General features: G+C 39.1%; 1 protein-coding gene across 1 annotated transcript; it reads right to left on the bottom strand.

The window, feature by feature from the left end:
• Positions 1 to 344: 344 nt before the first annotated feature.
• LOC124622702 (phenoloxidase-activating factor 3-like) lies at positions 345 to 25,520 on the bottom strand. The gene is made up of 4 exons (XM_047148491.1): positions 25,383 to 25,520; positions 23,014 to 23,205; positions 647 to 803; positions 345 to 550 (listed from the first exon to the last, which is right to left on the bottom strand). Exons 1-4 carry the CDS (start codon positions 25,518 to 25,520, stop codon positions 345 to 347), a joined length of 693 nt encoding a protein of 230 aa, XP_047004447.1.
• Between the last annotated feature and the right edge of the window lie 420 nt (positions 25,521 to 25,940).

Genomic DNA, 25,940 nt, shown 5'->3' with positions numbered 1-25,940 from the left:
GATGATGATGATGACACAAACACCCAATCCCCGAGCAGAGAAAATCTCCAACTCAGCCAGAAATCGAACCCGGGCCCCCCAGCACAACAAACCGGCACACCGTCCATTCAGCTATTGTGGCGGACATAGTCACAGTTTTAAGGTTTCTTTTTTAACTTAAAATAAAATCCAAAAATTCTTTCTAGAAAAATATATTGACTTCTCCAGAAAGAAACTTCATTACAGTTTAACAGTGCCCCATGATAAAACAAAATCATAAGCTTATTTACAGCAAGTGGAATCACGAATTTGAAAACTACTTCCACATATAATTATGGCATATTTGTTACAACATCACTGTCTCTTTAATATTTGTCATAGTAGGTCTGTAACCAATCCAGATGATCATTCACTTTTGTGAAAAGAACAGGGTATCTTGAACACATTTGTCCTCCTCTTGATGGTAGACTTAAGCTTGCTATTCCTTGAATGAACCACTGTTTTGTTGTGGCTGTTACCTCCCGCTCAAACAACAAGCCCCCAACAGCATCACCCAGGCAAACTTCAGAACCTGGAAAGATAGTGTTTATAAAGAAAAAGGTGAGGTGATAGTTTACTTTAGATGCAGACTGATAATCATTCTATTTATGAAACAGTGCTTACTCACCATTTGTAGATCCTGCACAGAACTTGTCAGAAGTAAAGAAAGTTCTGAAAGGGGCAGGAAACAGTTCATAACACTGACCAAACTCAACAAATGGCAATCTGGTTGTTAGTATGACATCATTTGATGCTGGCCTTTCAGTGGAACCCAAGCGAGCAGTCTTAAAATCACAGATGAGACATTTTATTACATCTGTATCATGATTTCAAGTATAAATTAAAAAAACTGATTATAGACAAAGAAGCTTTCCTGTACAGTATGCAGTGTTGGAAAAAGCACCAAAACTGAAGATGAAATCTTAAAACTATCTGTCAACATTTCAGGCAATAAATTTACTCTTTAAACTTAAGAGAACACATGAATGTATGAAACTTGACTGCTTAACACAGGCCTAGTTATGATGCACCTGAATTGCAATTCCAATGACTGCAGGGATGTTTTCAGTCATCCTATTGAATAAAATACTGTACCTTTAAGATTATGAAGAAGAGAAAGAATATTGAGGTATCACACCGCATCAGTGATGACAAATTTAGAGATGGGCCCAAAAATCAAATTGAAATATGAAAAGTCAGAAAAGTGGTTACGCCCCTTTCATGAGAACTATTCTGGCATTTCTGATCAAAGTAAATCATATAAAAATATATTAAAAAACACATTGTTTATAGTTCTTGCAAAACATTTTCTTTATGCTATGTTAATACTTAAACTGACATCTTTCAGATGTAAATTAGAGAAATTAACAGAATTGCAACAATTACAAGAGTTAAATTTTTGCCTAAGAGAAGAATTTCATGTGTACTACAAAAAAATGAACATGTGATATTTGCATTAATAATATGAATGATCTTTAAGATCTTTTTAGATAGATTGATTTGTTCAGTTTTTGTTAATTAGATTATATAAATAATAAAATTAGACATCTGGTGCAAAATATGTCATCTTCTTCTGTTACACTTAATATAACAATATTAATAAAATTAAAAAAAATACATCTCTGGTCCATTCACATATTTATTCTCTGCATTTTAAATCTATTTCTTTATTACTTCACATGATTTTCACACTTGGTTTGTTTCATCTGGTGACTGTTACTAACTTCAGTGCATACTTTTCATCATAATTTTCTGTTCTTCACCTGTCTTAACAATTATACACACCTAATTCTGTAGCATAGGTCCATATCTGGATAAAAATTGAGAGGTTTAAGATTCCAAGCTTTGTAGTAACAAATAGTCAATGAAATTTTGTATATCAGTTCTTTTGTGTCTGGTAATACAAAAAGTCCAGTGACCAATATGCAAGGCAAAGGCATTGTGTTTAGTGTCATAGGAAAATTTCCAATCTGGTAGTAAAACTTGGTTGACACTTATTATATTTATGCAGTTCTAGTATGATATACTTTTTCCTCAGCCAATGTCAAATGGTAATCACTTTCTTGCAAAGATGTATGTGTGCCACTTTAACTCCAACACTACACACTTCACATAAATCTGAGGGGGTCAGTTCGATTTTATGTTTCTCAGCAATAGTTCATGATGATGTCTAGCCGCATAGCTCTTATACCTCGCCTGGTCATTTCTCCAATCTTGTGAGCAGTTTGGATTCTTAAAAGCATGTTGCATTAATTGTTCATAAACTGTTGCTTAGGACTGGTCTAATGTGTCCTCTCCTATGCAGTTTTTTTCTATATAGTAGATGCAATTATATCTATTTGTTAATTTTGCATTCTAGATTGATGTGAATCAATTGCCTTATATATAAGCATCAAAACATTTTGAAAATATTTTCTGTGATACTTCTTCCACCTTCCCTGAGTATCTTGCTTGTATATTTTAAGAATATTTTCAGCCAGTGCTGGTATAGATTTCTCAGTCACAATCATGCTGCTGATGCATGGGGTGTATGTGTCGAGAAAGGCAATGTGAACAAACTGTACCTCCAGTCACACCATGCTGCTACAGAAAGTACTTGTTTATCATATTTTTCACATGTAGGTAGGACTGCAGCTACATGACTGAGGTCGGATAATATGTAAGCATTGCTGTAAAAAGTCATTTGTATTACGCCTAGGCTTCAAAAGTTTTGGCTCCTTAATGTCACTTTCACTACCTTCAGCAACACCTGCTAATTGACTTATGGGATGTGTACAGGATTGACCATGATGATCGTGTTCGGCTCCCCCCTGATGCAGTGAACTGAGTCCCAGATTGATACAAAATTGTTGCTAATAATTTAAATTAAACTGAGGCCATTTGTAAATACATTTGCTGCAACCTTCATCACATAGATGTGGTCTGTAATTTTCAGAAAAAAGGTTCCATCGCTATTGCACAGAGAAAAGCAAACTAAGGATAATCCTGTGACTGTATCTGCTCTGAATGATTATCAGTAATCATAAATTGGTAATTTTGATGATTTTACTATCAAACCATGTTTTATCCTTGATTCTTTCAAAGTAGTCAAATTTATTCTGTCATACTTCTTTTTTAAAAAATCTAGAAATGCAATATACAAATTTGCCTGCACTTTCCATGGATAAAGTGATCTTGATTGGGATTAGCACCATTATAGCATCAGTGAATTCCACCAGAATTACTATACCTTGTACAACCTCACTGCAGTCCTTTTCTTAGTGTGTTCCCTAGTACATGAGTGCTATAACATTACACCAGCAAACGGTCAGGACCAGCTGATTTGCACCTTCTGCCTTTCAGAGTCAATCATAAACCTCATCCATGGCAACTGGAGCTAGTAGGTTCCTGTTCCATTCTTCCTTTGCTAATCTGAGACAGAAGTTCAATGTAATTTAACCATTCTGCAGTAGCTGTTGGTGCCATACTTTCTGTAGAAGAAAAAAGAGGCAAAATGTGCTGTAATATCCTGCTTGACACTCTGTGTGTGTCATTAGCAACTCCTTCATTCATCTGAGAACTTTTTACATATGCCAATTTGCTGTTTTGAGCTTTAGAGTCTGATGTGTGATTCTTAACAGTTGCTATCCCTGGCCAACATGCTATAACCTGTCATATGCTTATTGTTCTGTCAAGTTAATAATTTTCTTTTAACACGTTTTATCATGAGAATGTTGCCTTGTGTAAGCATACCAACATCAAGTAAGTCATGCTGCCAGAAAGTAATATTCTTCCATTAGGTTTTGCCAGGTAGCCTGTTTTCTCACAGTTGATTAATGCAGGCTTAGCTTCCAATATCCACCACGAATCTCTAAGGTGTGTTCTTCTGTGTCCTAGTGTCAATTTATTCCATGTCAGTGTCATTTTGTATTCCAATTCCTAATAATTAAGTGATATGTAATTGCCAAAATCCTCTACCCCAGTTTTTTTTTTTTTTTTTTGTTTTTTTTTTTTTTTTTTTTTTTTTTTTTTTTTGTGAAACAAACAGGGCACAGTGAACATCTACCAACAGGAGAAGTAGTGATACCTATTACACAGAGACAAACTACCAACTGCTGGCATCAATTGACATCATTTACTCAAGTGCCTGACCTAATGCAGATGACACCTACATGACACAAAAACTCCATCATTGAAAAAGATGACACAGAAAACGTAAAAAGGGACAAGCAATTAAGAAATATTTTTATATCAGAGAAGTTAAATGTAACAAAAGACAAGAAAGTAAACCAGAGTCTTAACTGAAATAAGGCAGCAATAACACTTGTAACAACTCAAAACAATAACATGTAACACATACAAGGAGGGGAAACACCCCCCCTCCCCCACTCTCTTCACCCCTCTCTCTCCCGTCAAGTAAAATAGAAGGAATTGAAGATAGCATAGAATGTGAAGAATTACACACACAAAGAGCCATAAAAGGCCTTTAAAATGACTGCACATGACCACAGCCTCAGGCATCTGAGGTCTCAGACTGCAGACATGAGTGTGAGAGTTGCATTTGTGTGTGTGTGTGTGTGTGTGGGTGTGTGTGTGTATGTGTATGTGTGTGTGTGTGTGTGTGTGTCTGTGTGTGTGTGTGTGTGTGTGTGTGTGTGTTTGTTGTCAAATTTTGACAAAGGCCTTGCTGGCTGAAAGCTATATCCGAGACAGTCTTTTTGTTGTGCCTTCTGTGACTCAGCATCTCCGTTATATGGTGAGTAGCAACTTTCCTTTTCAAAATATTGTTACAAAACACGTGCTGGGCCTTCCACACAAACCACTGGGAGTAGCACCAAAGTAAAAATATCTCAGGGTCACTCTGCAATCCATACTGACATCATTCAACACGCATGCGAAAGAAAGAGCAATAGCAGCAATAAAAGCAATTTACAACATCTGACAGTCTCAAAAACTCTCAATAAAAACAGTGATAATGTTATTTAAATTGGCCATAGCACCAACAACAACTTACGGGATCCATGTAATGTAGGACAAACTAAAAGTCAGTGATTTAGTAACTCTAGAGGAAGTCAGAGCCCAGTATATGAAATGAATCCTGGGTGTCAGGAAGAAAGCACCTTCAAGATTGGCTTAAGTCTTAATGAAAGAAACTTTCTTCATAGAAGACATCACAATGCAGATGCTCCTGCCAAACACCAAGACCTAAATAAACACACACACAATACTCATAGAAAACACAACTCTATCTGGAACATCTACTCAAATAACCCCATAATGACAGAAGAATGGAAACAAGCAAACTATGAACTCTGGCACAATACCACAATATGAAACACATGGATTCCACCACAAGTTCTGGCACAATATGAAACACATGGATTCCACCACAAGTTCTGGCAAAACAAGAGATTCCACCGACCAAACAAAGACTGTGTGTGTAAACTGTGCAATGAACAGTGGAAAGATAGCACACAAAAAACTGCAGAAAAAGAACAGTGTCAATAATAAAACTAGAACTAGAGTAATGTACCTCAACTTTAGTACTGGTATTTGCATTTTCTTTTGTTTCTATTTGCACATTGCCCACGTTCTCATTAATTAATAAATATATGAATAAGCCTCTCTGTTGGGTACTTTAGCCATCAGGTGTTAGATAACTGAAAGCCACTGATTTAAGTTTGTAGCTCAATGCTAAAATTCACATTAGGTATTTGATCTACACCACTAACACAATCATAACTCCCATTGTGGATAGTTGGGGTGCAGATGCTAGTTTATTCCAGCAATTACTGTGGTAAAAAAGCTGGCTTCTCTACCAGGATTCAATACTGTGTCATATACAGACATCTCAATTACTTCAGTGGTAGTAATTTCTCATATTTGAATATGTTGGTGTCCACCAAATGAATATATCATTGGATCTTATTATCTTAGTCGCTGGGTTGATTCTGTTTACATTGATTGTCACAAGAGTATGTATAACTTTGATACATGCCTCTAAATGCATTTTATTACATATCGTCCAACTAAATTGGACTGCAAGAGTGGTAACTTTCATGCTTACTGAAGTTTTGCTCCATTGCTGAAAGGCAATGATTCAATTTTTCTCTGTTTCGCAGGACCAAATTTTTCTCGGTGATCTTGGTGTCCCTCTCCCCATCCTACTTACTTGTGGCCCTGCTAGACCTGTGTGTACACTGTAATTCCTTTATTGTTCCTTATCCTAAGGATCTGACGTGATCTTATGCATTTTTGATTTAGTCATTCTCAATGGCTGCTCAGTACAGCCAGCATCACTCAGATATTTGACAAACGTTACCTGAAATACTCTCTGTCCCTGTTCATATGAATCTTGTAATGGATTAGGCCACATATCAGATACTATAATATGGGTTTAGGTAATTTGCATTATACTACAATACTGTTTTGTCATGTATAGAATACCACAGTTCAGTTTTGCTCACTTGTCAAATGAAGCCCGCACATGAAGAAATAGACATCTCTCATTGTCTTGGGCAGAAACACAGTGTCTGTAGTACTGAACTCATGTTAGGTATTTTGACATATGCAAATTCCAGCCAAGAATTTGAGGGGAGGTCACAAGCTGTGATCATTCGCAAAACTGTTGTCTTTCACAACACTTGTTTTTCCCTCCTCTGTGTTATGTTCCTTGAGCAGGTGTAACTGTGGCTCCATTCTTGCAATCCCCACTTGTGGAACATTTTCACTCCATAGCCAGACATATTAACTAGTTTAGTGATAGTAGTTTATTGCGTTCAAATAATGGTGTCCACCACATGAACATATCTCTGGACCTTATTATCTTAGTCACTGACTTGATTCTTGCAAGCTTGTCTGCACATGGGATATTGGGTCTCAGATGTTGTTTCCTTGTCCTTGTTCACGCATCAATGTTGTGAAGGTAATTATGGATCCCATGTATATTTCCCCTGTCAATGATAAGTGTGGGCTGTTCCTGTACTTTATGATTTTTTTCCCACTACTTTAGCTGGATAGGTTGTCTGGAAGATGTGTGTTGCATTTGCTTTTCTGCATACTTAGCACTTGGGATGCAATCTTGGTGGATGTGCATTATGCTCAGAGCTGCGCCCCATGTCACCACAAACCGTGCAGGTGCATGGGAGCCCACATGGAGGTTTGTGAACACCACTCCCATACCACTTTCTATACTAAAAAATCAGTTCCCTTGCCTTTTCTTGTTATCAGTCTGTGGGACAGACTGACACGGTTCCAGTGACACTCTTAGCATGTCATTCATAAAATAAATGCAGATTATAATTTCATACTGTATGTAAGCTAAAACCAGTGTGGATAACTGTAACTTTATAACTTTCATCAGAACTACTCCTGAGTTCTACCAGTCTGCTGAACTCTGAGACCAAATGATCAAATATCTTCTCTGTTGTTAACCTAAGGTTTAAGTGATGGATTATCCATGTTGGGGGCTGTCACTAGCAGTTTCTCTTGAAAACAATACAAGGCTGAAAAGACCTTTTGGGTGATAGGTAACCATACACAAATCCAAAAGGACAAAACAAGAGGAATTCAAATGTGAGGTCAAGATTTGTCACGATTGTACAAACAAAACCTGAATAGAAAGCTGAGATAAATAATCAAGAACCAGCATCTCACTGTGTGCAAATAGCAAGATCAGTGACCAGGAAGTTTCTGATACATCAGCACAACTAGCCTAGGGAAGCAGGCACATTTTCCTCATTAGTCACACTACTAAAAGAGTCTTGCTAACAGATGCAGCGCCCATGCAGCCCATGGTGTGACTGTGAAACCATACTACTCTGGATGGCCTACACTAGTTAGTTCCTCTCAATATCTATGTCTGAATCTTGTGACAAATCTAAATCTCTCCCAATTTTACCAGGCATGTAAGGTGAGAAATTACCAGAGATGGGAGATACATGAGTGTGTGCAGCCTATGCCCATGCAGTACCTCAGCTGGGCTTTGTTTGTTCATTTGGGTGCACTGGTAGGTGAACTGGTAGGAGGAATGCTATTAAGGCCTTATCAGCAAGCACTAATGCCAGTGCCTTCCTCATTTGTGCCTTGAAGGTTCTGCCCAACTGCTCCACTTCTCAGTTTGATGCCAGGAGGAAAGAGGTAGTAGTCAAGTATGCTGTCTGATGTATGCTGTCTGGTACTAACATATGGGAGGCTCCCTCTATGGAAAAAATAGTGGCTAGCACTCTGAACGTAGCATGCCTTTTGTGTCCTCAAACAGTCAGTGGGGTGAAAGCAATTATTTTTCACTACACACCACCTGGAGCCATATAATGCTCCATTCAGTGAGTGGGAATTCGTCAGCATCCTTGCCCACTGTCCTAATACAGCCCTCGGGCCAGACCACATCCGCAACCAAATGATGAATCACATACCAGAGGACTGTCAGCACATATCCCTTCCATCTTTAATTGCATGTGGACCAAGGGCAAGTTTCCATCACAAAGGTGAGAAAGAATCATTGTCCCAGTACAGAAACCAAGTAAGCACCTTCTAGAGATGGACAGTTATCACCCAATATGTCTCAACAATGTCCTATGTAAGTTGCTGGAATGGACAATGAGCCAGCACCTGTGTTGTTTCCTTGAATCTCGTTATCTTCTGCATCCATCCTAGGACGTTTTTTGCCATGGTCATTCCACTCCTGATAATCTGGTTTACCTGAAGCATACCAGCTGAACAGATTTTGCCCAATGACAACACCTCATGGCTGTCTTCTTCAACCTGAGAAAGGTTTATGACACCACATGGTACACGGCATCCTTGCTATATTACATGAGTGGTGTCTCCAGGGTCCACTCCCAATTTTCGTCCAGAATGTCCTGTTGCACCATATGTTCCAGGTTTGAGTTGGTGCTTTGCACAGTACCCCCATATCCAAGAGAATAGGGTACCATAGGGCCCTGTACTCTCTTTCTAGTAGCCATCAATGGTCTAGCAGCAGCTGTGGGTCTTCAGTATTTCTCTCCTTGTATGTTGATGACTTTTGACTCTACTATTATTCCTTTAGTATGGGTATCACTGAACATCAACTGCAAGGCACCATACGAAAGTCACAGGCATGACTGCTCACCCATGGCTCTCGATTTCTTGCTGCCAATACTCAAGTCATGAACTTCTGTCAACATCGTACCATTCACCCTTAACCAGAACTTTATCTCGGCTACCAACTACTCAGTGTGGTGGAGACTTATCACTTTTTAGGACTGATCTTTGATTCTCGATTGATGTGGATTCCTCGTCTTTGCCAGCATAAGTGAAAGTTATGGCTGCACCCTAATCCACTTCGCTGCCTGAGTAACATTTTGCACTACTCTTCCGCAGCTTTACAATGCTATGATTCAACCCTGCCTCAATTATGGGAGTCTGGCACATTGTTCGGCATCATCCTCAGCATTACAGATACTGGATTTGGTACACTACTGTAGGGTTCAACTTGTTACAGGTCCCCTTCAAACTACCCCTGCAAACAGCTTACTTATGGAGACTTGGATCCCTCCATTGTGGATTGGATGCCAACAACAGTTTGTCAGTTATGCTAGCCACATTTGCAGCTCTCCTAAGCATCTGAACAACCATCTCCCCTTTACAAACACAGTAATCCATCTCCTGCAATGGCAGCACCAATTAGGGATTATGATCACAATCCCCATCTGGTTTATTCTGTTTTAGCTTCAGTTGTTTCCTCTTCCAACTCTCTTCTGGAACCTTTTCCTTACACCTCTGTGGTGGATCCCTTGACCACAGCTTTTTATTGACCCATCACAAAGTCCAAGAGACTCAGTTCATCCTGAGGCCCTCTGCTGCCAATTTTTCTCCATCCTTGATGCATCCCAGGGCTCAGAAGTCATCTACATTGATGATTCAATGGTTGCTGACTATTTGGGCTTTGCTTATAGTCAAGCAGGACATACAGAACTGCTTTCATTAGCAGATGGCTATAGTGTTTTCACTGCAGAGTTGGTAACCATCTATCATGCTCTTGAGCATATCCATTCCTGCACTGGTGGTGGTGGGGGGGTTTCTCATCTGCAGTGACTCCTTGAGCAGTTTGCATGGACTTGACCAGTGCTACCCTTGCCACCCCTTGGTCTACATCTACATCTACATCTACATCCATACTCCACAAGCCACCTGACGGTGTGTGGCAGAGGGTACCCTGAGTACCTCTATCGGTTCTCCCTTCTATTCCAGTCTCGTATTGTTCGTGGAAAGAAGGATTGTCGGTATGCATCTGTGTGGGCTCTAATCTCTCTGATTTTATCCTCATGGCCTCTTCGCGAGATATACATAGGAGGGAGCAATATACTTCTTGACTCTTCGGTGAAGGTATGTTCTCGAAACTTTAACAAAGGCCCGTACCGAGCTACTGAGCGTCTCTCCTGCAGAGTCTTCCACTGGAATTTATCTATCATCTCCGTAACGCTTTCGCAATTACTAAATGATCCTGGATCTTCTCTATCTCTTCTATCAACCCTATCTGGTACGGATCCCACACTGCTGAGCAGTATTCAAGCAGTGGGCGAACAAGCATACTGTAACCTACTTCCTTTGTTTTCGGATTGCATTTCCTTAGGATTCTTCCAATGAATGGTCAGTGCTATCCAGGATTCCCTGTATGCCCTTGAATGGTATGGACACTCAGTGGCCTTTGTCAGGATCCTGGGCCACATCAGGATCACAGGGAATGAACTTGCTGATAGCCTGGCCAAACTGGCTACCAGTAAACCAAATCCTGAGATTGGTATTCCTGAAACTGACCTCTAATTGGTATTATGCCATAAAGTTTTAAGTATCTAGAATATGGAATGGCTCACACTGATTTCACCAAACAGACTATGGGTGCTATGGGTGATAAAGGAGACTACAAATCTGTGGAAGTCCTCCATGCAAGGCTCTCACAAGGACTCTACTGTACTTTGCCATACTTGGCTGTCTCATGGTGATCTCCTCCATCATGAATCATGAGGATCCACCCTATTGTCATTGTGGCTCCTGCTTGACAGTGGTCCACATTTTGCAAGACTGTCCCAACCTAGCTGCCCTGTGATGGACTCAATCTCTCTGACTTGCTACCCCTGGTGTTAGGAGACAATGTACCAACAGCTGCCTTAGATTTACATTTCATCCATGAAGCGGGCTTTCACCACTCTTTTTAGGGGAGGGCTGCTTAACATCGGCCTGTTGAGGGGTTGGCAAAACACTGTGCTGCCTCCTCTGCCCAGACTGGACTGCAGCTGTCAGGGATGTGTGCCCTTTTACTCTTCTCCCCCTCCCCCCCCTTCCCCCTCTGTCTGCCCTTCTAGCATGGTCTGTGGTCTGTTAGACTTGTTCATCTATTGTCTCTCTATGCTTTCTATGCTCCTCTTGCCCTACCTGTGTCGCTAGTCTTTCCAAGGCAGTCTCTGAGTACAGCACCTCTGGTAAGAGGCAGGGGCTGTGGGATGTATGTCCACTCGTTGCACTCTGCTTGCAGGGGTTTCTGGCTGTTCACTATATGGGGTATCTTGCTTGTATTTCTTCCTCTGTCACCCTTTATTCGTTTTGTCCCTTACCTCATCTTCACTGACATCGACAGACTTTGAAGTTTCCTTCCCTGGGGTTTTGTGCTGTAGGTTATCTCTGATCTATGGTCATTTATACCTGCCTGTGCACAGAAAAAGGGACTGATGACATAGCAGTTTGGTCACTTTAAGCATACAACCAGCCAACCAACCTCTCTGAGAATGTTCACATCAAAAGTGTTATCAGTGACCATTATACAGTGGTGGCAACAATAATTACAAAATTACAAAGGACAGCTAAAATAAGCAGAAAGATATACATACTCAGCAAAGTAATAAACATCAGCAGTGTCACATCTCAATGAGGAACTGGAAATTTTCAGCACAGGGCAGGACCAGTAGACGGACTATGGATCAAGTTTAAAAGAATAGTTGACCATGCACTGGATAGATATGTACCCAGCAGAACAGTTCATAATGGGAGGGAACATCCATGGTATACAGCCACTGTAAAGAAACTTCTAAAGAAACAAATTACTGCATAACAGTTATAACAAAGTGCAGGGCTACAACTAGAGAGATATTGAATGAAACACATTAGGCTGTCAAGAATGCAATATGTGATGGCTTTAATGACTAACGCAGCAGAATATTGTCAAATGAACTTTCACAAAACCCAAGGAAATTCTGATCATAGGTAAAGGCTATTAGTGGCACCAAAGTTAGTGTCCAGTCCCTAGAGAATGAGACAGGAAATGAAGTTGGAGGTAGCACAGCAAAAGCTGAAATTCTTAATCTGTTTTAAAATGTTCCTTTACAAAAGAAAACCCAGAAGAATTGCCCCAATTTAATCCTCATACCACTGAAAAGATGGATGAAATATGCATTAGTGTCAGTGGTGATGAGAAACACCTGAAATTACTGAAATTGAACAAGCTCTAAGGCCGACAGAATCCCAGTCAGATTCGATACTGAATTTGTGGCTGAGTTAGCCCCTCTTCTAACTATAATCTATTGTAGATCCCTCAACCAAAAAGCAGTGTCCAATTCTTGGAAAAAAGCATAGGTCACACCCATCTACAAGAATATAGGAGAAGTGACCCAGTGATCCACAAAACTACCATCCAATACCCATGACGTCTATTTGTTGTACAAGCATATTCTGAGCTCAAACATAACAAGGTATATTGAACAAAATGACCTCCTCAATGCCAACCAGCATGGATTCTGAAAACATCGTTCATATGAAACCCAACTCGTACTTTTATCACATGACGTACTGACAGCTCTGAATCAAGATAGTCATGTAGCTGCAGTATTTCTTGATTTCCAAAAATCATTTGACTGCATAACTCGCCAATGATTATTGTAAAAAGTACAATAATATGGGGTATCAAGTAAAATTTGTGACTTATTGGTAGGGAGCATGCAGAATGTTACCTTGGCTGGAGAGTCATCATCAGATGCAGAGGTAACTGCAGGTGTGCCACAGAAAAGTGTGTTGGGATGGTTCAAATGGCTCTGAGCACTATGGGACTTAACATCTGAGATCATCAGTCCCCTAGACTGAGAACTACTTAAACCTAACTAATCTAAGGACATCACACACATCCATGCCTGAGGCAGGATTTGAACCTGCAACTGTAGCAGCAGTGCAGTTCCGGACTGAAGCTCCTAGAACCGCTTGGACACAACAGCTGACAAAGTGTGTTGGGACAATTGCTATTAATGTTTAAAGCCAATGACCTCACATACAATGTTAAGAGCAACCTCAGATTTTTTGCAGATGATGTAATTACACTATGCGATCAAAAGTATCCAGACACCTGGCTGAAAATCACTTAAAAGTTTGTAGTGCCCTCCATCCATAATGCTGGAATTCAATATGGTGTTGGCCCACCCTTAGCTTTGATGACAACTTCCACTCTTGCAGGTATATGTCCAATCAGGTGCTCGAAGGTTTCTTGGGGAATGGCAGCCAATTCTTCATGGAGTGCTGCACTGTGGAGAGGTATCGATGTTGGCCGGTGAGATCTGGCACGAAGTCGGCATTCCAAAACATCCCAGACGTGTACTAAAGGATTCAGGTCAGGCCTCTGTGCAGCCCAGTCCATTATAGGGATGTTATTGTCATGTAACCACTCGATCACAGGCTGTGCACTATGAACAGGTGCTCAATCATGTTGAAAGATACAATCGCCATCCCCAAATTGCTCTTCAACAGTGAGAAGCAAAAAGGTGCTTAAAACATCAATGTAGGTCTGTGCCGTGATGATGTCATGAAAAACAACATGGGGTGCAAGCCCCCTCCATGAAACACACAACCACACCATAATGCCACCGCCTTCAAATTTTACTGCTGGCACTACACACATTGGCAAATGACGTTCACCAGGGATTCGCCATACCCACACCTTGCCATCGGATCACCACATTGTGTACCATGACTCGTCACTCCACACAATGTTTTTCCACTGTTGAATCGTCCAATGTTTATGCTCCTTACACCAAGCGATGCGTCATTTGGCATTTACCGGTGTGATGTGTGGCTTATGAGCAGCCGCTTGACCATGAAATCCAAGTTTTCTCACCTCCCAACTAACTGTCATAGTACTTGCAGTGGATCCTGATGCAGTTTGGAATTCCTGTGTTATCGTTTGGATAGATGTCTGTCTATTACACATTATGACCCTCTTCAACTGTCGGCGGTCTCTGTCAGTCAACAGACGAGGTCGGCCTTTACGCTTTTGTACTGTATGTCTCCCATCACGTTTTCACTTCACTATCACATCAGAAACAGTGGACCTAGGGATGTTTAGGAGTGTGTAAATCTTGCATAGAGATGTATGACACAAGTTATACCCAATCACCTGACCATGTTTAAAGTCCATGATTTCTGTGGAGCAGCCCATTCTGCTCTCTCATGATGTCCAATGACTACTGAGGTTGCTGATACAGAGTACCTGGCAGTAGGTGGCAGCACAGTGCATGTAATGTGAAAAACTTATGTTTTTGGATGTGTCTGGATACTTTTGATCACAGTGTATCTGTGACGAAGTACTGTGTGAAAGAAACTGCATAAATATTCAGTCAGATCCTGATAAGATTTCACAGAGGTGCAAAGATTGCCAACTTGCTTTGAATGTTCAGAAATGTAAACTTGTGCACTTCGAAAAACAAAAAAATGTAGTATCCTATGATTATAATAGCAAACAGTCACTGATGAAATCAGCAACTCACACAAGTACCTGGTGTAACACTTCGTAGGGATATGAAATGGAAAGATCACATAGGCTCGTTTTGGGCAAAACAAGTGGTAGTCTTTGGTTTACTGCGAGAATACTGGGGAAATGCAATCAGTCAACAAAGGAGATTGCTTACAAATCACTCTTGCAACTGGTTCAAAAATATTGCGTAAGTACGTGGTGACATATTTCAGTGACAGTAGTCCAGAGACAATAGTTGAGAGATGGCTGAGAAATTCACCACCTATTTCAGAGAACAGTGAGTGACTACATTGGTGACCCTGAATGAAAAAGAATACAGTGCAAATTACAAATAAAAAGCAGTGAAGCACAAATGATGGCACAGCACTGAGAAGATATGAGGGTACAGTCGTCATCAGCACAAATAAGTGATTCCACTATGGCAACCAGAAGTACGACTACGACATTATGTTTGCTGAAATTTTGGACCACATTACGAAAGAGAGTGGGTTGTAAGAGCGGAGAAATTTTTTAGCAATATAATGTGAACAGTGACAGTGACAAACTAGGCTATATTTTATCAAAAATGGAATAAGAGCTGGCTAGCAAAGGTAGCATAAGTTCACATCATGAACCAAGCATCCGAGCCTTCAAAGAGACAGTCATAAAATGCTTAGTATTGCCCAAGGAATTGAGGAATCAATCGGAGATCAAACTCTGTCAGAATTACTGTGATGTTTACGTAACTTAGCACAACAGTCTAATTTTGGACTAAATATTACATACTATTTGACTCAACCGTCTTCCAACAAAGTTAGTTAGTTAGTTAGTTGGCTGCGTGTTCCACTGATCAATTGCATGGTACGGTAGCCATTATGATATGGAACATGTCAAGTGCACAAGAAATGCACATATGAAACAAGATTTTTATATGTATATATATATTACAATACAGGGTTAAGGATTAATATTTCTATTATTTACCCCATTCCTTTAAAGGGCACAAAATTCATATACTATATTTATAGATTTATTTATTCTGATTCAAGAATTCATCTGTGATATAGAAGGAGTCGTCAAGGAGATATGATTTCAATTTATTTTTGAAACTATTACTGCTGTCTGTCAGACATTTTATTTCATCTGGTAATTTGTCTAAAAATTTTATAGCAGCATATTTTACCCCTTTTTGTGCCAAAGATAGGTTGAGTAAAGGGTAGTGTAAGTCTTTCGTTTTCTGGGTATTATAATCATGGATGTCACTGTTGTTTTTAAACTGGTCCATGTTGTTGAGAACAAATTACATTAGTGAGTAAATTGTACTGTGAGGCTGTTGTATGAATTCCCAATCTTTTAAAAAGATGCCGACAAGATGTGCGACTATGAACCCCACACATTATTCTAGCCACTTTCTTCTGAGCAGTGAATACTTTTTGTCTAAATGTTGAGTTACCCCAAAATATTATTCCGTATGACGTCAGAGAGAGAAAGTATGCAAAGTATGTTAACTTACTAATTTCTATATCCTCAACATTAGCAATTATTCTGATTGCAAAAGTTGCTGAACCTAGTCGCTTTAGAAGATCCAAAATATGAATTTTCCAATTAAGATTCTCATCTATGTCTGCACCCAAAAACTTTGTATGCTCTACCCTGTCTACTGACTTCTGTTGATGTGTTATATTTATTGAAGGAACTGTACTTTTTGCAGCAGAAAATTGGATGTACTGAGTTTTTTCAATTTTTAGAGCAAGTCCATTTGCAGAAAACCAATTAATGACTTTTCCAAAGACCTTATTTGTATCATTTTCAATTGGAGTTTCTTTTACTGGTTCCTGTTTCAGATAGGAAGGGAGGTCGTTCACATCCATCAAGAACAGAAGGGGACTCATGATTGAACCCTGTGGAACACCTAACGTAATTTCACTCCAGTTAGATGAAGTGGTAAATTTATTTAAATCACTTGACCCGTATAAGGAAACGTTTTGCTTCATGTTCTGTAAGTACAACTTAAACCATTCATATGCTATCCCATTTATACCATAGAACTGTAATTTCTGTAACATAATGTCATGGTTCACACAACCAAATGCTTTGGACAAGTCACAGAAAATTCCTGTTGGTGACATTTTACTATTTAGAGACTCCATTATGTAGACAGTGGAATTGTATATTGTTGTCGCAGTGGAACAGCATTTTTGAAATCCGAACTGTGATTTACTAAGTACCCCATTACTGTTGAGATGGCTAACCACTCTTGAGTAAATTACTTTCTCAAAGATTTTTGAAAATGCTTCAAGCAAGGATACTGGCGGATAATTATTGACATCTGTGGTGTCCACTGTGGTGTCAGATTAGAACTGGCAACCAATGATAACTTGTCACTATCATAATTGACAGAAAAAAATGGATGCAGTCTCCCAATTCTCACTAGTAACTACAACATCACAGAAATGTGCCACAGTTAAGGGGAGAATTGAAGGGTAGACCCCAGGAGGATGACACAGAAGAGACAAATATGGTAGCTGCACACACAGAGACTAAAAAAGGAGAAGACAACAAACTCTGTGGAGCCTTGAGTGATCTACAGCACTGCTTTATGATATTGGAAGAAGTCAGTGTCCCAGGGAGACATCATTTTCTGAAAAGTATGAACACAGGGCACGTTCAAGAAGGGAAAATTTGGTAGTGTGCTGCAGGTATTACAGCAAGTTCGGTTTACGGGCTAAGAAGTAAGAACAACCATGCATGTACCCAAACGCTGAGAATGGCGAATAAGGTGTATTATCAACTGCCAGCAATGATTTTATTGCTTCACATACTTCAATGAGAGACAGGAGCAATACAACATGACTGTGGCATGAAGTGCTAATCAACAAATTAGCAATACCAAAGATTTTTGTCAAGGACAATTTGAATGGCAAAGAACATCTTGTCAACAGCGGATCAGATATTAGCATTCTGCCACAACAGTGCATTGCAATGATGCAACCCAAGCAAATGTTTTCACTGAATGCAGCAGATGACACAATGATATGGGCATTTGGAACAACTCAAACGTCAGTGACACTAAGTCTAGGGAACACGGAATTTCGATGTGGTTGCAGTTACCATCCCATCCCAGAATTCCTAAAATATTTTGAGTTACTAATTTATATACATAAACAACAACTAGTTATTAGTGATTTCTCACACTAGATTCCTGCCATCAAACTGGTGATACTTCAAATACAACTAAGGACGACTACCCATTTCATCAGATAATGCATGACTACCTGGAATTAGTCAATCTGATGACACGATGGAAGCAGAGTGAGCATTCAATGACTACAACATCAGAAATGTACTACGTCTGCTGGTCTATGCCCTGGCCCACCACCTAGCACCAGAGAAGCACGCAGCAGCTATATAGCACTTCAATAGATGGTTAGACACAGGGATTGTATATTGTTCAGAAAGCCCCTTGGCATCACATCTAGTGAGTAAGAAAGATTGTACCTATAAATCTTGTGGTGATATCATGGCGCGTAATGCTAGGACAGTGCCAGACCATTATGCAATCTGAAAAATTCTGGACTTTATGGGTTTATTACAGGGGGCAATAATATTCAGTGCCATAGATTGTGATAAAGTGTAAACCCAGATCCTGATGGCTCCCAGCAATATTCTAAAAACAGCAGTTATAACACTTTTTGGGCTATTTGAATTTCAATTTATGCCATTTGGGTTATGGAACACTGTGCAAACATGGCAGAATTTCATAGATGAGGTCTTACATAGATTAAATTTTTGTTTTGCCTATATTGATGATATTTTGGTATGTTAATGAGTCTAGGAAGATCACAAGAGAGATTTACAACAATTGTTTGATTGTTAACAGTAGTTTGATGTCCTTTTAAATTCTGATAAATGTACATTACGAGAAAGGAAGATGAAATTCCTGGGGTACAAGGTAACAGCAGAAGATGTAAGACCCCTCCCAAAGGGTGTACAAGCAATAGTAAATATGTGCCAACCAGGAACATACCAAGATACATCATTTCCTGGGATTCATAAATTTTTACATACGTCACTTACCACATGTCACTGAGATTCAAGAGCCCCTTATGCAGTGCTATCAGGGAAATATACCAATGGTAAACATCAGGTGCTGTGTTCACAGCAGATGACAATACGCCAGGTCAAACTCTGTGGTTGGCTGTCGACAGGGAGTTACTGGCAATGTACAAAGCAGTAAAATATTTCTGTACAGATTTAGAGGAAAGACTCTTCTCTATTTATACAGACCACTGCCCACTAGTCAACGCCTTTGAGAGGATCCAGCAAGAGTGTTCCCCACATAACATCAGACATTTGGAATTCAAAGGACGATTTACAACAAACATACGTGACATCAGTGGTTATCAACACTGTGGCTGACTGTCTATCAAGAGCGTGTACAGTGATTAAAGGAATTTCATGGCCAGCTATTGCATCTGCACAACAAGTGAATGAAGAACTGCAGGGATTAAAGGAAGACAAAAATTCAAGTTATGAATTGAAAGAAATTTATGTATTGGCCATGCAAACAACATTGTGGTGATACACAGTTCACGGTCAGGTTCACCCCTACATTCCTGAAAAAGACTGTGAGACTACACTTGTCATGGTTCACGATCTTTCATATCCAGGAATTCGTGCATTGGCTTGCACAGTTACTCAATGTTTTACATGGCTGAACACAGACAAGAATTGTTGACAACTGATAAGAGAATGTTTACAGTGTCAACAATGTAAGGTCAGATGGCATGTTTTTGCACCCATTGGCAATATCAGTACTTCAGTTACAAGATTTACTCATATACATGTAGGCATCATGGAAACATTACCCTTGTCGGAAGGATATAGGTACCTACTTACGATGATTGACCTCTCTACATGCTGGCCAAAAGCTGTACCAATTACAGACATCTCAACAGAGACAGTGGCTAGGAAAATTTTCATTGTATGGATTGCCAGATCTGGAGTCCCAACCATGGTGACAACCAACCAGGGACATCAGTTTGAGTGCGTAATTTTTACAGAGCTTACGAGATTAAGTGGAATTTCCCATTTGCAGAGTACAAACTATTATCCTGTCATCAATGGCATGGTAGGAAGACTCCATAGAATTCTTAAACCTGTATTCATGTGTCCCCAGGAGACATGGTGTTACTGCTGCATGGGTTACAAACAGCTGTTAAAACATATCGACCTAGCACTAAAGAGCTACAAAATACAATGATACCTTCAGCTAGCATGCTACAAGATGTCTCACAAAAATTACAAAGTTCGATGCAAAAACTTCGCCCAGAGGCTCCTCTGTGTCATAGCACAAAACCTGTATTTATCCATAAAGATCCTCAGCAATGTTCACATGTGTAGTTACATGTATATGCAGTCAAACCACCATTGTGCCTGCCATATGTGGGACCATAAAGAGTCTCGAAGTGCAAGACACATACTTTTGTCATTGAGCAAGAATGCAAGGTCAAGATGGTATCCATAGACAGACTAAAACCAGTGTATGTGGCACAGGATGAGGACACAGCACAGCCTACAATAGTAGGAACCAAAAATAATTGACAAAGTGGAGAGACGTTAACACTTGACAATACAGTGGTCTTTACAAGTGGGGAGAAAAGTAATTCACAAATGTGTGAGCAGGAAGAGGGTGTACACAGTCCAGGCAGAATACAGACTGTGTGCAGGAAGAAAAGTTGTACCTCATCGTCTCTACACTCCAAATTTGTTGGCAGCCAATCCACCGCACAGCCACGGGAACAGCAAGGAAAGCCACGGGCACAGCTGTGGTACCTAGTGAGATAACGTGATCAACAACAGGACAGCGCAGAGAAGTGTTCTTCCAAGCTGGACGTTGCATTTGCAGCTAACCATTACTCTGTCATTGTTGACTACTCTTGATATTGTGATCAGTTAAGCTGTGTTTTGCATTATATCAATAAACTGGGATCATCAGAAGAGCAATTTGTTGAATTTATATCTGATCCAGGACATAGTGGCCAGGACCTGGCAATGCAGTACTCCACTTTCTTGAGAGACATGGATTTGACGTAAAAAACTGTAGAGGACAGAGTTATGACAATTCACCAGATATATCAGGTATTTACTCTGGCTTGTAAGCTAGAATTAAAGCTCTCACTCTTTATGCTTATTATATTCTTTGTTCAGCACCCACACTGAATTTGGGTGGTTTAACTGCAGCAAAGTGTTAAAAACATGCAAAGCATGCAATTTATTATTTGAAATTTTGCAAGAAATATATAATTTTTTCAGTGGTTCTATCCAACAGCAGAATCATTTAAGCACATTCTCAGTTAACACAACTTGACTGTTAACTCCCTCTTCATAAGCAGATGTTTTGCTGGAGATGAAGTATGCATTAGCTTCTACAAAGATGGTGAGGCAACCGCGAGATCATTGTTGTCAATCACTGGGAATGAAAGTGAAAAGTCTTCTATGTAATCTGAAGGTAGAGGATTAATGAAGAAACTGTGTTGTTTTGAGACACCTCTTATGACTGTAATTTGGGATTTAGTTCTTGAAAGATTTTGTGTCACAGTAAGCAATAACAAGCAGTAGACTTGGAGATGGCCGCTGTTCTGAAGTTGTACTGTTCCTTAGTTGGTTTCTTGGAAGATTTCAATAATCTAAGTTAGTAAATGTTTGAATCTCTTTATAACACAGCTAAAATTAAACAAAGTGAAACTCAGGATAAGAAAAGCAATAAGAAAAACAAAAATTCTTTAATGAATCTGATTCACACATTAAGGAAACTAATGAATCAGATATGATGTAGATATCCTTCTTTTTGATTCTGGATAAATTTGGCTCTGAGCACTATGCGACTTAACTCCTAAGGTCATCAGTCATCTAGAACTTAGAACTAATTAAACCTAACTAACCTAAGGACAGCACAGACATCCATGTCCGAGGCAGGATTCGAACCTGCGACCGTAGCGGTCGCTCGGCTCCAGACTGCAGTGCCTAGAACCGCACAGCCACTCCGGCTGGCTTGGATAAATTTCCTGAAGAACTGAACAAGGAAGTTTGTTCTTATGACCCCAGTGAACCATTTATGTTTTTGTCATACCTGAAGCAGCTAAGTTCACTGAAGCAGCTAAGTTCACTCAAAATATAGGAAGTGTCATTCAGGTTAAGCAAGTCTACAGCTCAGATCTTGAAAACTGGGCATTTGTATTTGAACACTTATACTTCAAAACCATCATCCCTGATGTAAAGAATGAGAATGAGTCACATTCTCTTCCAGAACTGTGCAACAATGGTTGGACCACCAGTACATCATTAACTGACATTTAATTATAACAAATTGTTCCTGGAATGATTTATTTTTTATAACTCTTCAACATGTCATTGCTTTGAAATGACATACTTTCACAACATGCAAATTATAATACAAGAAAAGCAAAATACAAAACTTCTTCAGCTGCCAATCTGATGTTTCCAGTCCTTTCTTTACAACAAACTGGAAGGGGTGAAGAGAAGAAAAACCTTTTTTTCACAAAATCTTCAGTCTGGTGATGCTCTGAAATGGAAGTTGCGAAGTAAGTAAGGAAGGAGGAGAAGAGGTACAAATATATGCACTGCAGATGTAAAAGTTGCTACAAATGACGAAAGATGCACAATACACACAGGAAGTCATTCTCACATTGACCACACATTTTATATATCCCAATGTAGGATATGTAGTGACTTTTCAATCCCCACATTGCCTCTAAATTTCACCCTTTGTTCATATTTCTTGTTTTCTGTTTCTTCTGATGAAGAATTGATTTATGAACTGCAGTATCTACCAAATTAACCATGTTATTTCCATTATTATTTTATTTTGTGTTTCACCCTTCAATTCTTGGTGGCATTTTATCAGAAATTTGTGACTACACACAGTTCTTTTACATCAAACGCTCAAATTTATGAGAACCATTTTAAAGAAATTAACTTTCAGTGTCATGGTTAAATTAAGAAATCCAAGAACTGAAACAGTGAGCTGCAAACATAAATGAAGGCAAAACACCCAGAACAAATTGATAAATTTCTAAGAAACAGCATGCTGCACTTCCATGGGTCAAATGAATACCTGAACACAATTTTAGTTTAGTTGAGTAATTATACAGTTCTAAGTGTAGTAGCATAAAAGATACATTACTATGAAAACCAATAGAAAAGAAATGAAATATGTGAAAAATAAACTGGCAACATATACTTACAGGGCTGAAAGTCACAGAGCCAAAAGTCCCAGAAGACAGCTGTTCTCTCTCATATTTACTTTCAAGATCTACACAAACTGGTCTCACAAAATCTGAGATTGTTATTTCAGCTTTCAAAACTATTATGGCAATATCATCTACATAGTTTCCTGAATCTGCTTCATATGTATCTTTAATCTCAATTGACTCTACCTGAAAACTGATCATACATTACATAACTGCGTCAAAGGAAAAGTCAGCAAGAAAACAAACCTTCAGTGATACGAGATGTATAGTCCGGCTGATAGACACACATAATAGTAAAAGTGACTCACTACCTAGCTTTCAGAACTAATAGTTCCTTCATCAGGTAGGAGAGAGAGATATAATGGTGACTATGAAACAGGAATGGCAAGCCACTCAGACCCCAGAATGAGAGGGAGTCATCTGTAGTGAGGACAATAAAGGTGAAAAGGAGTTGTTGAAGAGAGTAAGTCAGAGATGATGGGTAGGTGATACCTGTGCTAGCTACAGTCCAGAGATAGGGAAAGAATGTGAAGTAAAAATAGATTAGGAGGAAGAGAGAAAATAATGTAATAAAAAATTACAACAGAAAAAAATCATCTCTCTCTTCCTCCTAAGCTATCTTTACATCTGATTCTTCCATTACCTGTGGACTGAAGTTAACACAGGAATTACCTACCCACCGTCTCTGGCCTATTCACCCCAAAGACTCCCCCTTCACCTTTGTCTACCCTTGTCTCTCTCATCCTGCCATCTGATAGCTCTGTCCTTCCTGTTTTATATTCCCACACAAATCCCTCTTCCCTATCTGGTAAAGAAACTGCCAGCTAGGTAGTGTGTCACTTTTTCAATACTATATACCTCAACTCCTTGAAGATAAGTACTACCCAACAAATCTGTCTCATACTTTATCACATATTGCTTACTTACAACAAAATTAAAAATAGATTACTGTAAGAATAACAAATGAAATTAGCAGTTACGTGCACTCTCAACTGTAACTGATGTCACACATGAAAATATGTTCTACAATTAGAGATTTATGTGGTGTTTACAAAACTTAATTTGGATATAGGGTTATTCCAAGTTCATCTAACAACTTCAGAACAGTACAGTGATACAAAATTCATTAAGGAACATACATGTAAATCTAGCGAGTACCCAGCATGCATGCCACTCAAAAAAAAAAAAAAAAAGAAAGTTAGTGTTTAAATTCTGTTTACTGAAGTGCTTTTAGATGCACAACATTTCTTTTTTTCTGTCTGATGTGCTCCCAAAGAAATCAGAATGTTTTCAGACATGTGGTCAAGCCACATACAGTTTTCTCTAAGGGGATAACAGGATTTGCCAAAGACTTGTAGTCTTTGTCCCTGAGCTTTGTCAATGCCCATTGCAAACCTGAGTTGCACAGGAGATAGCAAATGTTTAAATTTGAATGGCATAGCTATCAGAACTATTTGGATGTGTGGCAACAGTAGATTTTCCCCTGTAAATTTTTCTTTCAAAATTGTAGCTTCAATAATGCTGTTCATCATATTTTCACTGAAAGCCTGGTACCATTGCAAAGTCATGATGGATATATGTTTCAGAGAAGAATGATAGGTACATAATTTTCAACATTAAGATATATGGTTGGACACCTGGAAAATCGAGTGAATCCCAATGGACTGTTATGTTGTCCTTCACCTGGTGTTTCATTTTGCAAGCAGAAATTGGTGGTACTCACATCACTGGTTTTGGCTCTTAATGTAACACGTGCACTGAGCCACTGAGGATTTCTGTAATTCTGTGAGATATTTGGCAACACTTTGTGAAGCAGTTCATCTGTGGTTGCTGTCATTTTACAAAAGTTTGTTGGCAATGTGATGCATTGTGTGGATTCATTGATTTCATTTTCCAATTCCCCATTGCAAAGTTGTGATGGATATATGTTTCAGAGAAGAATTATAGCTATGTAATTTTCAATATTAAGATGTGCGGTTGGGCGCCTTGAAAATCAAGTGAATTCAAGAATTCAGTTGGATAACTGACAACTTCATTTTGATTCATTACAGTTTTGGCTGTTAATGTATCAATTGTTTTGCAAAATGTTCAGTGAATGCATTACGTTGTTGTTGTTGTACACGCATATTGAATTGCAAATTCAGTTTCCATACACATTGCCATAAAACTGATGATTAGATTCAAACACACATTAAGTTCATCAATGGTTGCTGAATGTGGGATAACTGTCAGAATTTGTCAAAAATTGCCAAACAATTAAATGAATGTGCCACTGAGGAGCTGTTAATTACATCTCAAATCTTAGTGTATGATGAAGTGCTTCCAAAGGTTTTTTTTTTTTAACTACAGTACATTTGTCTCACTGTATGAGTTGACTGAACTACTACACCCATTCCAAAATTTTTGTGGATATTGCATGTTGGTGTCTCAGTGATTTGCACATTAAACAGCAAAATCAGAGATGAATGTGCTGTCTGGCCACCATCCAAAAGAGTTGCCATAATTCAAAAAATTCAACTTCTGGTGCAACATTTCTTTTTCATGATCATATGGTCATCAAAATAAGTGAAATGAGAATTGTTCTGTCTGTGTCCCCAGACACAACTAGGAAATACAATCTGCCACATCCTCTTCTAATTGCATGCATAATTCTGTAATTAGCCTTGTGTTGTTTTGGAGCCAATATTAAAAGATTCATTTGGAGATATGTGTCCTATTCATTGACATCAAAGTGTATTTTTCATTGCAAATTATGATCAAAAAGGTCATTTGCAGATCGATTTGATATATTCATTTCCAATTGTACCAGTACTCTGTTAATGATTGACCTCCATCAAAAGTAATGCCTCATTGTATATGTTCAGTGTGAACTCACTGTCCAGATTTTAATTCATAGCATCCACATGAAATAGGTTGACTTC

Source organism: Schistocerca americana, chromosome 7 (assembly GCF_021461395.2).
Source record: "Schistocerca americana isolate TAMUIC-IGC-003095 chromosome 7, iqSchAmer2.1, whole genome shotgun sequence".
NCBI lineage: Eukaryota > Metazoa > Arthropoda > Insecta > Orthoptera > Acrididae > Schistocerca > Schistocerca americana.
Note: the sequence above shows the minus strand (reverse complement) of the source record. Positions and strands in the feature narration are given on the sequence as shown.